Source organism: Eschrichtius robustus, chromosome 3 (assembly GCF_028021215.1).
Source record: "Eschrichtius robustus isolate mEscRob2 chromosome 3, mEscRob2.pri, whole genome shotgun sequence".
Classification (NCBI taxonomy): Eukaryota; Metazoa; Chordata; class Mammalia; order Artiodactyla; family Eschrichtiidae; genus Eschrichtius; species Eschrichtius robustus.
The window spans coordinates 37,897,996-37,916,081 of record NC_090826.1 but is presented as its reverse complement, the minus strand read 5'-3'; the positions used below and the strand labels follow the sequence as shown (position 1 = coordinate 37,916,081).

Sequence of the window (18,086 nt, the reverse complement as noted above, 5' to 3'; positions counted from 1 at the left end):
TGCAGTGATATAACTACCACTTTAAGCTAAGTGAGGGCGAGATGATGTCAAAAAACACTGTATGAACCAAAGTTTCATGGCTAGATTGAACAGATAAAGGTTGTGGGAGAACTGAGTCATCAACACAAGGTGTTGGCAAGTATAAGTATGTAGAACCCAGGGGGTGATGAACTGTAACAGTATTAGGACCATATTCATGAAGGGTATTGCTTGAATGAAACTCATCTTGCATATTGCAACTGGCAATAATTCATCAGCAGCAAGTGTAGTAGTGATTAACAAGAAAAACATTTTCAGGAAGCAGTATTTTATTTCCTCTTTTGAAACAGTATTTTAAATTATATTCAATGTTGCATCCCGGGGTAACCTATCAAAATATTAAGTACCCACTGAAAGCCCTCAGCAACCAGCAACTTAGTAATGAATTTTTTTTTTTTAATTTAAAGGATTTTAGAGAAAACTCGGTAGTAAATCTCACAGGTGGCAGCTTATATATCTACAAGTTGACTCACTTCTTAACTCATTCCATTTTTGTTTACTTTTTTGTTACCCTTTCCCAAGTGCAATAAACTTCAGTGCTGATGGTGGAGATCAAAGGAAATTATTCTGGGTAGAAACAGTCCATCTTCATGAGTGACCCTTTGCCCACAAACTGCTGTTTTGTTTTTGGTTTTGTTTTTTTGTTTATTTGTTTTTTAAATCTGTTTTTTTTTTTTTAAGTTATACAATTTTTATTTATTTATTTATTTATTTATGGCTGTGTTGGGTCTTCGTTTCTGTGCGAGGACTTTCTCTAGTTGCGGCAAGTGGGGGCCACTCTTCATCGCGGTGTGCGGGCCTTTCATTATTGCGGCCTCTCTTGTTGCGGAGCACAGGCTCCAGACGCGCAGGCTCCAGACGCGCAGGCTCAGTAATTGTGGCTCACGGGCCTAGTTGCTCCGCGGCATGTGGGATCCTCCCAGACCAGGGCTCGAACCCGTGTTCCCTACATTGGCAGGCAGACTCTCAAGCACTGCGCCACCAGGGAAGCCCCTGTTTATTTGTTTTTGTTTGTTTTGTTTTTTGGGTTTTTTTTGAGTTGCCTTTAATTGTTTTTGTCCCTCCTCTTACCCTTATAGAAAATCTTTGAGGTTCTGGTCTTGGCTCACCTCTTTCCACTTTCTCAGGGATTTCATTTATTCCTACAGTTTCAAGTATCCTTGATATTACAACTGATGTCAAAAAATATAATTCATTAATTTATTTGACAAATACCTAGGGACTGGACTTCCCTGGTGGCGCAGTGGTTAAGAATCCGCCTGCTGATGCAGGAGACACGGGTTCGAGCCCTGGTCTGGGAAGATCCCACATGCCGCGGAGCAACCAAGCCCGTGCACCACAACTACTGAGCCTGCACTCTAGAGCCCAACGAGCCACAACTACCGAGCCCACGTGCCACAACTACTAAAGCCCGCGCGCCTAGAGCCCGTGCTCTGCAAAAAGAGAAGCCACCGCAATGAGAAGCCCGCGCACCGCAATGGAGAGTAGCCCCCGCTCGCCGCAACTAGAGAAAGCCCGTGCGCAGCAACGATAGACCCAATGCAGCCAAAACAAAACAAAACAAAACAAAAACCTAGGGACTTCCCTGGTGGTCCAGCAGGTGAGACTCTTTGCTCCCAATGCAGGGGGGTTGGGGAACTAGATCCCGCATGCATGCCACAACTAAGAAGCCCGCATGCTGCAACTAAGAAGCTTGCATGCTTCAACTAAGAAGCCCACATGCCACAACTAAAAGATCCTGTGTGCCGCAACTAAAGATCCCTCATGCCGCAACTAAAAGAAAAACCAAAAACCAAAAAACAAATATCTACTGTACCTATCATGTGCCAGGAACCATGCTGATAAGTATTAGGGTAATAACTTGATGAACAGGATAGGCAGGGTCCCTGCCTTCCCACAGGCTTACACTCAAGTTTCCACATTTCCAACTTTCTTCCTGGCTATCTCCTGCTGGAATCTCAAATTCAGCATGTCCCAAAGTGGACTTATTATCTCCTCCAAAATCTGTTTCATTACATTTCTGTGAATTGCACCATCTTCATCCAATTCCCCTGGGATTCATCCTCGACTCCTTCCTCTCTTTCAATTCTCATAACTGATGCCCAGATCTTACAAACTCTGCCATCTGATCCCATCTCTCCACACTTGGCACTACTGCCTTCACTCAGGCTCTTGACCTCTTTCCCCCAATCATGGCAGTAGCTTCCTTCTTGGTCTCCTTATCCTATATCTTCTTGCTCCCCTAAATCTATTTTCACTGCAGCTGCCAGAATGATAAATAATACAACCTGATGTCATTTTCCTATTCAAAACTCTTACTTTCTTTCTGTACTTCCATATTCAATTTTGCCCCCTGGGATAAAATTCAAACCCCTCAGCCAAGCTTATGGGGTACATCATAACCAATCTGTGTTCTTTGTCTCTACATTCTAGTCTTTGGCATTTACATTCTGCTAATATTCAACTTTTTGTACTTCCCCAAACATATATTGTTTTCCACTTCTTTTGCTGTTTTCTCTGCCTGGAGCTCTTTCCACACTTTTCTTCTCCTTAGCTAACTCTTTAGTGATCCTTCAAAACACCTCAGTAGTTGGTATTTTATTCATCTTTGCATGTCTGGTACCTAGCAGAGAATAGGCCTCTTGTAAATAGAAGAACAATAAATATATAACTAAACCTCTGTGCTGCTGATTTTCAAATCTACATCTCCAACAGTGACCTCTGGATACCTCTACCTGGATGTCTTGTGAGCATCTCAATGATGTTTTCCTCAAACCAAACTGATTATCTTCTCCTTTAAGAGAGGAGTCAGTAATAAGTTAGACTCCAGAGTCAGCCTGGCCAAACCACGATAAGGCACAACTCCATTATAGTCTATGTAAAAAAAATTTTAAATATTTATTTATTTATTTTATTTATTTATTTTGGCTGTGCCAGCTCTTAGTTGCGGCATGTGGGATCTTCGTTGTGGCATGCGGGATCTTTAGTTGCGGCATGCGGACTTCTTAGTTGCATAGTGCACGTGGGATCTAGTTCCCCGACCAGGGATCGAAACTGGGCCTCCTGCATTGGGAGCTCAGAGTCTTACCCAATGGACCACCAGGGAAGTCCCAATCTATGTAAATGTGACACCTGCATAGTGTGCAACATGATGACTCTGTGGCCTGGGATGGCATCTGGCTCCAAAACCTATTGAAGCCGAATCCGGCCTCTGTACCCCGACACCAAATTAAAGCTCGGAGACAGAATTTTGGGTGAAATAGAAAAGAATAGCTTTATTGCTTTGCCAGGCAAAGGAGGCCACAGTGGGCTAATGCCCTCAAAACCATGTGTCCCAACTTGGAGAGGGTAGTGAGAAGTTTTATAGTAATGGTTCACCGAGGGCATGATCAGCTTGTGGACATTCTCCTGATTGGTTGGTGGTGAGGTAAGCAGGAGTCAGCATCATCAACCTTCAAGTTCCAACTGGTCTGGGGTCTATGTGCCTGTGGGCAGCATACCATTGTTAAACTTCTCCCACCTGGAGGGGGTTTCAGAATCTGCAAAACTCAAAGACATTGTTGTGTGTATCCTTTGAGGGGGAACCAGGACCTTGCCCCAAGGCTGCATTATTGTTTCTCTTGATTGTTTGTTTCTCCCTTGTCGAATCCCCTCCCTTCCCTAATTAAAAACTGCTTGAATCTGCCCATTGGAACTCAGGGAAGGTCCTGGAGGCTGAATGAAGGCTATTTCCTGTAATCAAAGGAATGGGGGACACAGAAAGGCTTTGTGTCCAGAAGCCCCACAGGGCCCTGCTTGGTATCACTATTAGTTGTTACTTTAGATAATTAAATTCTTTGGGCATCAGGCATCTCATCTATAAAATAGGTAGTATTTTAGCAGTATTATAGCAGTATTTATCTGCTCGATAAATGTTCATCATTTTTAAAAAAAATTTTATTTATTTATTTATTTTTGGCTGCGTTGGGTCTTCATTGCTGCGCGTGGGGCTCTCTCTAGTTGCAGTGAGCAGGGGCTACTCTTCGTTGTGGAGCGCAGGCCTCTCATTGCGGTGGCTTCTCTTGTTGCAGAGCACAGGCTCTAGGCAAGCGGGCTCTAGAGCACAGGCTCAGTAGTTGTGGCTCACGGACTTAGTTGCTCCGTGGCATGTGGGATCTTCCTGGACCAGGGCTCGAACCCGTGTCCTCTGGATTGGCAGGTGGATTCTTAACCACTGCGCCACCAGGGAAGCCCTCATCACTATTTTTAACCTCAAAACTTCTCCTCCTCCAGTGTTTCCTACATCACTGGTTAATGACATTACTCACATGGCACCAAGATATGAAACCAAGGAATCAGATTGAACTTCCTCTTTCATCTCACCCTAAATGCAATCAATCCAAAAGCCTGTAGAAATATTCTTTCTCTCCTTCTTCCCTTTCTGCTGCCAATGTCATTTTACAGTTCTGAGACTTCTCTAATCTGGACCATTGCAGTAGCCTCCCAGTTGGTCTCTTTGCCTGTTGTCTCCTAGTCATTACATTGATCACACAGCTGCTAGAATCATCTTCCTAAAATGTGGTTCAAGTAGGTTAACTCCACATCTCAAAAATCTGCAATACACTCCAAAATTAATGAAGCACGTCTCCTAGGCCAGTTAGTGTGCCAAGTTCTGGTACTACAAATATAAATAAAACATAAAATCCTTCCCTTGGTGAACAAGGGAGGACAAAGGTCCTGTAGAAGGATAAAGTTCCCCTGCCCCCATTTCCAAAGTCTTTACTGTTCTCTGAGGAAACAGATTCTACGATCACTTAATCACACAAGTGTTCAACAGATTTCTTCTCTTGTCATAATTGTTCTGCTATTTTGTTTTTTTATATTCCCACGAGGATTGGATGTTAATATTTCCCTGGGCCAGGATAACTCTTTTGGTTCTTAAATGAGACAAATAAGCTCAAGTGCCCAGCCCAGGGCCTGGCACATGGTAGATACAATAAATGGTAATTTTCTTCTGGCTGAAGTAGGACTGTGTGTTGTTGGTTTAACCTGCTCACAGCAATAACCATCCACTATTAAGCTCTGAATGTCTGTCTCCCCTGAGTCCTCAAGAAGAAGATGAGTAATGGCCAAATAATTGTTCAGTCTCAGGCAGAGAAGGAAAAAAAAAATCACTACTGTTGGATGGTAGGATGATAAATGCCAAAAAATTTCGAGGTGCTCAGCCAGCATGACACAGCACTTCCCTATTTCTTATCCTGCTATAATGTCCAAGGGAGTTAGGAGGATAGTGGGGGTTGGGGGCAGAATGGGGACACAATACTATTTATTAAACACTCCTATTTTATATCAGGTGCTACGTTGTGACGTGGGGACACAGAGATGGTTGTGACCCAAACCCTACCCTCCAGAAAGTCAGTCTAACAAGGAGAGATAGACATATAAACAAGTAAAATAGCTTAAAAGTTTTCTTTTTGCTATACAGTCTATTGTTTGGGCAGAAAGGAGGGAACGGTCAATTCTGAGGATGAGTGAAAGAATTTCAGAGGAAGTAATGCTTCAGCTGAGTCTTCAAACATGTTTTCTGTAGGTCAAATAAGAGAGAATGGGTTCCTCATGCTTGAACAAAAGCCTTAAGTCTTAAAACAGCTACACTCTGCTCTGGGTGTTACAATATAGGAGCAAGGAAGAGTTACAGTAGTAACAATGGCTAACATTTCTAGTGTATAATAAGAACTAGGTACTGTGCTAAATAAACTACAGAGATGATTTCAACAAAGAATAGTATTCCCATTTTACAGACGAGAAAAGTGAGGTTAATGGATTAAGACTCTTTTATGAAGGCCACACATAAAATAACAATGAAGAGTTTTAACTCAGGAATACAGAGCCCCAGTTTTTATGACCCACAAATCAGAGGGGTGAGTGAGTGAGTGACAAAATCAGATTTCGGAAAGATTCCCTCCAGCCGCCGTGGAATGGATGGAATGGGAACTCATGGATAGCAGATAGAGAGCAGCAACCCTGTTAATCAGAACAATAAAAGGGAGGCTCTCTAAGCAATGAGGGTTACTGAGGATCAGCACTAGAGCAGAGGCTGCGGGAATCGGTGTAGGGGGGTAATATTTGAGAAATATTTGAAGAGATAGTTCTTAGGGCTTGGTTAGACGTGGTCTTCCGTGGGCAGCAGCTAGAACCCTTACTCTGGTTCAGGCCTTAAGAGCAAGGCGGAGGCGTTCGGGTTTGGAAGTGATCAAAAGAACGCCTCAAACCTCGGCGGCGCGGGGGGGGGGGATTGGTAGTCCGCGAGACCGCCCCCAGCGAGGGAAAGTGCTGAGTCATACTGGCTGGGCGCGTTGGGTCGGGGCGGTGCTCGGGCCAGATTCCCCCCCACCACCCCCGTTCCCTCTTCCCCGCTCGCACCCCTGGCTCGCCCTGACTCTCGCGAGAGCCTTACAGGATATAAAGGCTAGCGCCCCGCGCACGCTTTGTGTGTGTGCTTCCTGACTGTCTTTTGTGGCTTGTTAGGAGTGGTGAGTATATGGGCAGCGCGGCCTCCGCGGACCGCAGCGCCCCACGCCCCGCTCGTCGCCTTTTCCTCCTCCTCCTCCTCGGGGCCTGCTCAGCTCAACTGGGGTTCTCTGACGGAGAAGGTGGCCGGGCGAGGTGGCCCTCATGTTGGACCCCCTTGTGGGTGCGGGAACGTGGTTGAAACCCGAGGCTAACGGCGGTTTGAGTATCCTCTTCCCTCGGCAACCAAAGCAGAGGGCGCTGATTGGCTTGCCGTGGCTTGGTGGTGATGGGGTCTCCTGCGGGTGGGGTGGGGGGGCAGGTTCGGGAAGCTTCTAGAGTGGATCTGCAAACTGATTAGGAACTGAGGATACTTGTCCGTCTGTCGCGTATTAGGGGGAAATGCTGTTCTCGGTCCTGAGCTGTGACTAGCAGTGGAGCTTCAGATACTAAGATTCCGTTCTCCGTCTTTAGTTCTCTATCTGCAGAATGGGGTTTGTGGTGATCCTAAATGCCCTCGGTGAAGACTGCGCACTCTTCTGCTGGTGCTTTCTTAAGTGCTAGGGTGGGGGTGATGATGGGAGTGGCAGGGAGGGTACCTGAAGTGAGTTTTTGGGGAGTGGCTTCCTCCAGGGAAGTTCAAGGGGAGATTTCCTGAAGGGGACACACCGACTGGAAGTCCAGCAGCTTCCCACCTCCCCACCATTGGTTGTGCTTTAGTGGTCATGGGGGCCCCCCTGGAAAATCAGGTTTGGACAAGAAAGCCATTTATGTTAGGGTCACATCCTGTGTTTGGTTGCCAAGTTGCTTTGTGCCTTGCTGGTTGGTTTTTTGGTTTGCTATTAAAGGTGTTAAGCGGTAAAAAGTTTGTGACAATCGATGCTTACAACGTTTCTTTTGGTTGTGGTATTATGAACCAAGAACTGTGGGACTTGAAAAGTTAGTTTCTTGGCACTTTCAAACTGATGATTTACTGGGTTAAATCTTAACTTATTATCTTGGTCTTGACCTGGGTGAATCCAGTGTAACATTACTCTTTGGCAATAAATTGACTCTTGTTCTACTTATTACTGCCCCAGGATCTTGGCCCCGAGGTAAGAAACCCACTTTTGAAAGGACTTCTGGGCCTTAAACACAACACCTAGAATTTTGAAATAGAGCCGACGCCATAAATCTTGGTCTTGCGCCTTGAAAAAGTTGGATTGGCTTTAGGGTATGTGCTGTCTTGGGCAAATCTACCTGGAGAAAGGTCAAAGTGTGCTTACCACATTCTGAAGGCAGATGGAGGTGCAGTCCAGGGAAAGGGCAGCATGGCAGCTTCTGGGAGTCAGATGCTCAGTGTTTATGGCATTGTGCATTTGGGTCCAGGTTTGAGAGTTTCCATCTCTTTCTCTCTCTGCATGTGTGTAATGAAAGTACAGAAGAAAATGCAATTGTACAAATGATGGTTCAGGAACAGTAAGAGTTTACTCCAATTGATAAAGAAATTTCCATTTAAAAATGAAAACGTAACATTGTAAATCAGCTGTACTCCAATAAAAGGTAAAAAAGTAAAAACAAAAATAAACTTCAAATGCACAACACAAAAAAAAATGAAAACAGCTGAGATTCAGAGATGTGTAATATTTTTGTTTGAAAAGTTGGAAAGCTTGGTTCATGCTTCTTACTATTATAAAAGTTAATGTAGGGACTTCCCCGGTGGTCCAATGGTTAAGACTCCGCACTCCCAATGCAGGGCGCCCGGGTTTGATCCCTGGTCAGGGAACTAGATCCCGCATACCGCAACTAAAGATCCCGCACTCTGCAACGAAGACCCGGCACAGCCAAATAAGTATAAATAAAATTTATTGTATATTCAGCATCACTGGACACTTTCTACAGCTAAGTCTCTAAGTAGATGAAAGTTGCTGGTTATCTAGAAAGGTAAGGCTTGTTTCTAATTGACTTCCTCTTTTATCTTTTCCAGCTGATCACAATATGTCTTCAGGAAATGCCAAAATTGGGCACCATGCCCCCCAGTTCAAAGCAACTGCTGTAATGCCAGATGGTCAGTTCAAAGATATCAGCCTATCTGACTACAAAGGTAAGAGTAGTTAGGTTCATTAATATGGAATTATGTTACAGTCTAGGAATGGCTTGTTCATTTTCTGTATCTCTTGTTATATTTGATTGTAAAATGATTTTTATATCTCCTGTGTCTTTAGGGTAAGAGGCTTTGTCTTCCTATTGAATTGAAGTGGTGATTATCATCAGTGAACATAGGGTAGATATCCTAAGGCCAAACTGCTTCTGGAGAAAGCACATGCTTCATTAAGTCTGGACATATATCTTTATTATCTTTCCAGTATTGCTCCTCAATTATATTATTGGAGATATTCTCATTATTGTGTTATAAAAGGCCTTCAACAATTTAAAGTCTCAGACCTCAAGTCTTTGGAGCTGTGAGACTGTATATTCAGTTCAGTTTAAAAAATATGTGTGTTGGGCTTCCCTGGTGGCGCAGTGGTTGAGAATCCGCCTGCCAATGCAGGGGACACGGGTTCGAGCCCTGGTCTGGGAAGATCCCACATGCCACGGAGCAACTAGGCCCGTGAGCCACAGCTACTGAGCCTGCGCGTCTGGAGCCTGTGCTCTGCAACAAGAGAGGCTGCGATAGTGAGAGGCCCGCGCACCGAGAGAAAAGCCCTTGCACAGAAACAAAGACCCAACACAGCCAAAAATAAATAAATAAATAATTAAAAAAAAAAAAGAAATACGTGTGTCATGATTGCTGTATTAGGTAAAGGGGTTAGGCACATTCCCTTGACTATTTTGCCCCCAGAGAAAAATTGATGTCACAATTAGAATAACTCTCCTTTCTGCTAAATAGTTTCAAGTAGACACCTAGCAAGTTCTAATGAGGCTCTTTTTACTTTGCAGTCTTGGAGCAGCAGGGTCTTCTGGGACAATTGAAAATACAAATTCCTTAGAATACAAACCTGAAACTCAGGTGTCCAGTATACCTTTCTTGGTGGTGTAGCAGTCGGTTCCTAGAGTCAGCTTTTGGGTAGAACCTGTGACTAGGTTTCTTAACAAATTACACATATTGGTTGGAATGAGAGCAGATAAGTGGGGCCCTATGGAGAGAAGCTCCTCCTGGCAAACAAGGTAGGTAGCGCACCATAGGGAGGTGACCCTGGCCCAAGGGCAGAGGCATGAGGTTTAGGAAGAGCTATTCTGTGCCCTCCAGGGCTTGATCTGCTGGAGCTTGTTAGGCAAAGCTCCTGAGGAAGGTTGTTTAGGTGAGTGTGTTTATAGTGATTTTGGCTTTCAAAGTGAATGTCAAAAGGACCTGCTTGTTTTTGACTTTCAAACATTGTTGCTATCTGGAAATAAGTGAATATTTGGAATTGTTCCAAATAGCTCAGCCCATTAGGTATGGTGAGAAGCTGCCCTCAGGTTGAAGATCTAGAATACTTCAATTGGTAATCAGAATGAGTTTCATAAAATTGCAACTAGAAATTCTGTTACCTACCAGGAGAATTGTTAGAACTTTTGCCTTATAAATTTTTTCTTTGCTTGTCCTATCAGGCTTGTTTGAAACATGTTTGTGGTTATTCAGGTGATCACTTAAACCTTAGCCATCAGAGACTTCTCTGGTGGTCCAGTGGTTAAGAGTCCCCCTTCCAGTGCAAGGGACGTGGGTTCAATCTCCAGTTGGGGAACTAAGATGCCACGTGCTGCGGGCATGCTGCGGGTCAACCTAAGCCCGTGCGCCACAACTACAGAGCCTGCACACTGCAACTAGAGTGAAGCCCGTGCACACTGCAAGGAAGATCCCTCGTGCCGCAAGGAAGCCACAAGGAAGACCCAATGCAGCCTAAATAAATAAATAAATAAACAAATCTTACCCATCACGTTACTGTGGTTCGTTGTGGAAGAATTGCAGAGGTTCTGACTTTCTCTTGTTGGTCTTATTGCCTTGCATTAGAGAATGCAGCAATTCAGCTCTTTCTGGGCACTGATTATATAAGCATTGGCATTAGACCGTCCAGTAGATAATTGCATCTTTGCTTTTTTTCTTCACTGGAGAACTTGGTGTTTGTGCTGATTTTGACTATCCAAAGAAGATCAAAATTAGATGGAACAGTGTTTATCTGTAGTTGGCAGCTAACATGGAGGCAGGAAAATAAAGCATGGAAACTGGAAGAACTTTTTCTTGTGGAAGAGGTTCTGACAGTAGCTGCAAGGAGTCTTCTCTGTTGAGCATCTTGGCATTTTAACAAATGTGTCTGCCATCAACTTAAAAAGCCTTTTTTCCATAGGAAAATGTCTTCAGGTTTACATTCTCTATAAAGCAAGGAAGTCTGTTTCTTTTTTTTTTTAAATACATTTATTTACTTATTTATGGCTGCGTTGGGTTTTCGTTGCTGCACGCGGGGCTTTCTCTAGTTGCAGCGAGTGGGGACTACTCTCTGTTGCGGTGCACGGGCTTATTGCGGTGGCTTCTCTTGTTGCCGAGCACGGGCTCTAGGCGTGTGGGCTTGAGTAGTTGTGGCACATGGGCTTAGTTGCTCTGTGGCATGTGGGATCTTCCCAGATCAGGGCTCAAACCCGTGTCCCCTGCATTGGCAGGTGGATTCTTAACCACTGCACCACCAGGGAAGTCCCAGGAAGTCTGTTGCAAAGGCTAACTTGGGCTTTTTTTTCCCCCCAGGAAAATATGTTGTGTTCTTCTTTTACCCTCTTGACTTCACCTTTGTGTGCCCCACGGAGATCATTGCTTTCAGTGATAGGGCAGAAGAATTTAAGAAACTCAACTGCCAAGTGATTGGTGCTTCTGTGGATTCTCACTTCTGTCACCTGGCATGGTAAACATCTTGGTCCATTTGGCATGGAGGTTTTTTTTTTGTTTTTTTTTTTTAAATTACTACTATTATTTTTTTTTTTTGGCCGCACTGTGTGGCATGTGGGTCTTAATTCCCCGACCAGGGATGGAACCTGTGCCCCCTGCAGTGGAAGCGCGCAGAGTCTTAGCCACTGTACCACCAGGGAAGTCCAGGCATATGGACTTTTAAATTAAGCAGCAACTGGGACTGGGAGGCTTTGGCAATAGACTTTCTCAAGTATTGATTTCTGGCTCCTCATAGAAGGAGTACAAATGCTCTGACTTCTCTTGTTCTTACTGCCTGGCAGCAGAGGAAAAGCAGCTTGGATTACAGCTGAGTGTACCCTGGTGACCTTAACTGTCCTCAGCCAGTTATTTTACTGCTGGAAAAAGTTTGAAGTTTTTTGGGGAGTTAGATTAGGAATGTTGGACAGGAGAAGGAATAGTTATAGTTAATGCTTTTGCTACACAAGCATTCGAATGAATGTGATTGTATGTGTGCTTTTTGCTGTAGGATCAACACACCCAAGAAACAAGGAGGACTGGGACCCATGAACATTCCCTTGATATCAGACCCCAAGCACACCATTGCTCAGGACTATGGGGTCTTAAAGGCCGATGAAGGCATCTCATTCAGGTATATACCTGCTGGGGGGCTGACAGTCATCAGGAGAATTATCTGATTGGCTGAGGACCTTTTATTTGAAAGGTAGAGCCCTGATCTGTGGAGACTTTTCTCATTTCATTTTTTTTCCTGTTGTATTGAGAAATAATTGATAGACATCACTGTGTAAGTTTAAGGTGTATGGCATGATGGTTTCATTTCATTTTTTTATGCAGGGCCTAAGGGGAAGGCCAGCGCAAGTGTGGGAGACCAGACTATTTCCATTTCTTCTCTATTCTAAGAAAGCAATTTCTAAAACTGTACCGTCTCTCTCAAACCTTTAATACTTTTTTCCAGGGGCCTTTTTATTATTGATGATAAAGGTATCCTTAGACAGATCACCATAAATGACCTTCCTGTTGGCCGTTCTGTGGATGAGACACTGAGACTAGTTCAGGCCTTCCAGTTTACTGACAAACATGGGGAAGGTAAGTCAGTCTCCCTGGTGACAGGACAGCGGAGTGGGAAAGATGGTAGGAACAAAGTCTACCAGACAAGAAAAGGGTGATTATGTCTCTTCAAGAAGTTGCCATCACTGGATTATAGTGGGTTGTGGGGGTGGGGCAATGGAAAAGCCCAGGGAGGAGAATATAAAGGCTGCTTGTTCCAACCGTGTATTCCCAGCTTCTGCCCTGATCATTTAGTATCACTCACTGCTACAGATTCAACTTATTAAAAGAGTATAGGAGGATCGCATAGGTATGTTAAGGGCAAAACAAAAGGCTGGGAATCACACCTAGACATGAACCATGCTGCTCTTGACAAGTGTTTATTGGGGGGAGAGCTTAATCCCTGTAGACCATATTTGTTTCATTGGGGTTTTAAAAAATAAAGGTAGGGACTTCCCCGGCGGTCCAGTGGTTAACACTTCGCCTTCCAGTGCAGGGCATGTGGGTTCGATCCCTGGTCGGGGAGCTAAGATCCCACATGCCTTGTGGCCAAAAAAACCAAAACATAAAACAGAAGGAATGTTGTAACAAATTCAATAAAGACTTAAAAAATAGTCCACATTCTGAGTGAACTGATGAGGATGAGTATAATTGTTGTGACTTTCTGTCTGAATTAAAAAAAAAAAAATCCCACAAGGACTCAGAGGCAAAGAATATACAAATCAATTTTCACTGCAAAGTAAAGGAGCTGTTACAGTGGAGGATTACTGGACTGAATGTCAATATTATGACATAGTATGAGTGTGTTTCATGTTTGGTAATTGCAATCATTGTTGCTTTTGTTGTGGTCATCCATGTACAATGCTTGGTGTCAGTCTATTTATCTCTTGTAAAAATAAAATACAGTGTGTGTGAAAAAAAAAAAATAGTCCACATCAAACAAAAAAATCTTTAAAAAGGTAATGTCCAACCAGTTTTGGAAAATGGAAATGAAGATAGGACTAAGATAACTTATCCAAAGACAGTAGGTAGAAACAGTTAATACATTTTTATCTTTTAAAAATCCATTCTGTTGGTGCAGTGTGGTTGTATTTGTAAGACTTATAATCAACAAATACCAAACTATATATATGCTCAATATAAAAATTTTTTTAAGGAAGGAGGGGTTAGGGCTGAAGGGTTTGAGATGAAATACCAAGGTTCTTCGTTAGAAGTTTCAGGATGAAAGATGATGTTTTTGTGAGTCTGAACATGACCGAGTAGATTCAATTTACGGTTTTTATCTAGCATTTGCTAGAGTGCAGGTCCTTCTTACTGCTCTAGCCCCTCTCTCCTTATATATTCTCTCATTGCAGTGTTTTGATAAAATCCTGAACTACGTGCTCCCAGCCTTTGAGTTTATAAGGCTTTAGCTTTTGACAGCTCCCCACCTCCGCCCAGTGTAGTTGTTGCTTGGAATGAGATAACCTTATCCCAACTGGGTTGAGTTTTAAGAACTTAGCTCCTCAGACTGCTGCAGGTGCTGGGTATGTAGGGGAAGGGGATCTTGAACCCCACCCCCACCCCAGCTTAATATAATTGAGGGTAAGATGGTTGTGATCAAGTGCTACTGGTATCAAGTGTACAGGTGGACTTGAACAAATTTCTTGTCTTATTACATCTCATTTTCTTTCTCTAGAAAATAAGTAGTTCCGACTAGCTCTCTAAGGCTCATTTCAGCTCTGATCTTGTGAGTTAAAGGAGGTGGAAGTTAAGAGTCTGGATTAGTGGTGTTTGTTTGGGGGACCCAAAAGTGCTAGCTTGACTAGAGTGGAAGGCTAATAGGTAATGGGAATCAGAAGGCACCATTTGCAGAAGCCTGTGTGGGCTTTACTCTGGATCAAAGGAGCAGACAGCTGCTGAGACTGCCCCCTGGTGGAGAATGAAGTTCAGTACAAAGATGGAAGGAGCTGTGGAGTGGCCAAGTCGGCCCTTTACTGGACTTTGGTAGGACCTTGCATAGACTCTTGAACCCAAGCTTTCATGACTCTGTGAAGCTTGCTTCTTCACACTCTATTGTTCTCTGCTGCTTCCCATCCCATTAGAACAGGCACAGCTTTCTGTGCGCAGCCTTTTATGGCTTATAATATGATAGTTCCTGCTTGAGAGCATGTAAATACCAACCAAGCAGTCTATATGAGGTGCTGTCATGTGCTGTTTATTTGACAAATAACCCTGCATTCCTATTTTTAAAATTGAGATGTAATTGACATATAACATTATATTAGTTTCAGGTGTACAACATAATGACCTTATATTTGTATATCCTATGTTCCTATTTTTACCTAAAAATTTTTTTGATCTTGAATTTTATACTTTTTTGGGGGGGAGGGGTCTTTAAGTGAACTACATTACATTTTAGCAGAGAGAAGGGTGGAACTGACAAATACCACAGAAATTTTTTACTGAAAAAATCCTACGTTCTTATTTTTAAGGACAAATAAACCAATATTTAAACACAGCATATATTCATAGTTAATGGTGGAACTGGGATCCAAATTCAAAGCCCTCCTTTTCTTAAGTAATTTAAAATGCTGAAAAAGTTATTGTTTAGGGCCTTCTGTGTTGGCGAGAGTTGTGGTACTTCGGCTGCACTTGAAAGCTGGTAAATGTGGGACTCAGCCAGTTCTTCTGGGCTCCATATTGATTCTGAAAAACCAGCACTGTTGGGTATGAGTGAAACATCCAAGTGTGGATCTTTCTGTCCTGTCATTAATTATTGGTACAGTCTTAAGTGCCAAGAGGCTTTAGTGCCAAGGAGACTAAATTGTCAAGGTCCTTCTTTCTGGTTCATTATTCCTCCTATCTTTGTATCATTTGTATTCCTGGACAGAAGAATCTTTGGTTTCCCTGCTGGCAAACTACGGAGTGGCTCTGGGTCTGGTCTCTGCTTTTATGTTGCTTTTTATTCTTGGAAGCTTGTTTATGCTTAGGACCTGTGTTCTAATCCTTTGGTGCCACTAAAGCTAATGACTGTGTAACAATCAAATGGAGATTTTGTAAAGCAGCTGGGTTTGCCATTTAGTGCTTGTTCCATCCATACCTTGTTCCCAGACTGCTGTTTGCAGTGTCTGACATCTGAGGCTGTGATATCCTTGGACTGAAAGGGGCTTCCCCTCTTTCACCTGAGCAAGTGAGATTTTTGCTGCTCCATTACTGGACTTTGGTGACTACATGCTTCCTAGAAGACTAAACAGCAAATAGAGTGGAAAATCAGAGATTGGTTCCCTTGCCTCACTTTCCTCAGGTTTGCCCAAGGAGCATTGCTAACTCAGGATCGTTGGAAAGGTTGAAAGGTTATGCTTTTCTGCATAAAGTATGCGAAAGATTCAAACTTGGACCTTTTGCTTACCAAGCTATAGCAGACAGTTACTTAGTGAAACAAGCAGGACCTTCTGTGGAGGTCCTGCCCCTTATTTCAGGCATTCTTGTTTGGCAGAGTTAAGGAACACTGAGAAGGCGAACTGCTTGCTGCTTTCAGATCTCTGAAGGGCTGCTAGAGGGAAGAAGCAGCTTAGCGTTAGGGTTTACACAGTCCTAGCTTTGTCATTTTTTAGCTTATATTTTTCTTGGGTATGGGGGCAAGTCACTGAAGTTTTTTTTTAATCAATTTTTATTGTGGTTATATATAATTTACCTTTTTAAGTGCATAATTCAGTGGCATTCATTACATTCAATGTGTTGTACATCTGTCACCACTGTTTCTCTTTTTCATCATCCCAAACAGGCAGTAGTAACCATGAAGCAATAACTTACCATTCCCCTTTCCCTCCAGCCTTTGGTAACTTCTACTTTCTGTGACTATGAATTTGCCTATTCTAGGTATTTCATGTGAGTGAAATCATACAGTATTTATCCATTTGTGTTTGGTTTCTTTCACCTAGCATAATGTTTTCAAGGTTTATCCAGGCTGTAGTATGTATCAGAACATTATTCTTTTTAAAGGCTGAATAATATTCCGACACACACACACACACACACACAGTTTTGTCTATCCATCCGTTAACAGGTTGTTTCCACCTTTTGGCTATTGTGAATAATATTGCTAAAATATTGGTGAACTGGTGTCTGAATCCTTGTTTCCAGTTACTTTGGGGCTATATATAGGAGTAGAATTGCTGGGTCACATGGTAATTCTATGTTTAGATTCTTGAGGAACTGCTAAACTTTTCCACAGCACGTGCACCATTTTACATTCCCACCAGCAATACCAAGGGTTCTTTACATCCTTCCCAACATTTACTTTCCTTTTTTTTTTTTTAAACTGTAGCCATCCTAGGGGATGTGAAGTGGTATCTCATTGTAGTTTTGACTAGTGATGGCATATTTTCATGTGTTTATTTGACCATTTGTATATCTTTGGAGATATGTCTTTTTTCAAGTCCTTCGCCCATTTTTGAATTGGGTTGTCTGTTGAGCTGTGGGAGTTCTGGATTTCAATTTTGGCTATTAATCCTTTATCAGATATGATTTATAAATATTTTTTCCCATTCTGTGAGTTGTCTTCACTCGCTTGATAATGTCCTTTAATCTACAAAAGTCCTTAATGTCGATCAAGTCCAATTTACCTTATGTTTTTTACTGTTGTTTGTGTTTTCAGTATCATATCTAAGAATACATTTCCCAATCCAAGGTCATGAAGTTTGACCACCCTGTGTTTTTTTCAGAGTTTATGGTTTTAGCTCTTATATATAGGCTGTTGATCCATTTTCGAGTAAATTTTTTGTGTATGGTATGAATAGATGTCCAATTTCATTGTTTTACATGTGGAAATCCAGCTGTTCCAGCACCATCTGTTGAAGAGCATTTAAGTTTATTTTTCAAAAGGTGCATTTTTGAAGCATACATAAAATTACAGAGAACATATGAGTACCCATTTACCTACTACCTACTGTTAACAAAATAGTAATATTTTGCTGTACATGCTTTAGACAGATTATTTTTAGAACAAAGCATAAAGTTGAAGCTGTTACTTAATTTCTTTATATTTCATTTACCCTGTGAACAAATTAGGTATCATAGTAATTAGGTCTGCGGTGAGGATTAAATTACATATTTATAGTTCTGTACTAAAAGGCTGAATGATCTCAGACTGCAGGGTAGGCTTCCTGGTGCCTGAATGTTGAAGCTTTTTAGGGCTCAGATTTGGTTTTGAGGCATCCAATTGTCCTTGGGAGGGTGGAGCTCATCACTGATCAGGTTATTAATTAGTACCCTATCTCTTGCAGTGTGCCCAGCTGGCTGGAAGCCTGGCAGTGATACCATCAAGCCTGATGTCCAGAAGAGCAAAGAATATTTCTCTAAGCAGAAGTGAGCACTGGGCCATTTTAGGGCCAGGCTGCAGTAGGTGGCCATGAGAACAAAACCTCTTTTGTACTATTGTCATGCTTAAAACACAAGACCTTACACTCAGCCCAGATGTGCTGTGGGACAGGACAGGCCTTTCCTGCAGGGGTTGGGGAGGCCAGCCTTTCTTCCTCTGGAGGGAATGGCCTGAGCTGTATTATGGGGCAGGCAAACTGACGTGTATAGTAGTAGGGTATCACTTTTGGTCTTTTGTAGTTTTATTAAACTTGAGCTGAGACCTTGTTGATTCTTC

At 42.8% G+C, this 18,086-nt stretch overlaps 1 protein-coding gene across 1 annotated transcript; it reads left to right on the top strand.

The window, feature by feature from the left end:
• Positions 1–6,428: 6,428 nt before the first annotated feature.
• Positions 6,429–18,071, top strand: PRDX1 (peroxiredoxin 1). The gene is made up of 6 exons (XM_068539771.1): positions 6,429–6,551; positions 8,495–8,611; positions 11,225–11,378; positions 11,910–12,032; positions 12,357–12,487; positions 17,716–18,071. The coding sequence occupies exons 2-6, from the start codon at positions 8,506–8,508 to the stop codon at positions 17,799–17,801; spliced, it is 600 nt and encodes a 199-aa protein (XP_068395872.1). The 5' UTR covers positions 6,429–6,551; positions 8,495–8,505; the 3' UTR covers positions 17,802–18,071.
• Positions 18,072–18,086: the final 15 nt, after the last annotated feature.

Coding starts and splice junctions, on each gene's coding strand:
- PRDX1 (XM_068539771.1), top strand. CDS start 8,506: ATGTCTTCAGGAAATGCCAAAATTGGGCACCATGCCCCCCAGTTCAAA. Junction 8,612..11,224: donor CAGCCTATCTGACTACAAAG/GTAAGAGTAGTT, acceptor TTTTCCCCCCAG/GAAAATATGTTGTGTTCTTC. Junction 12,033..12,356: donor GATGAAGGCATCTCATTCAG/GTATATACCTGC, acceptor ACTTTTTTCCAG/GGGCCTTTTTATTATTGATG.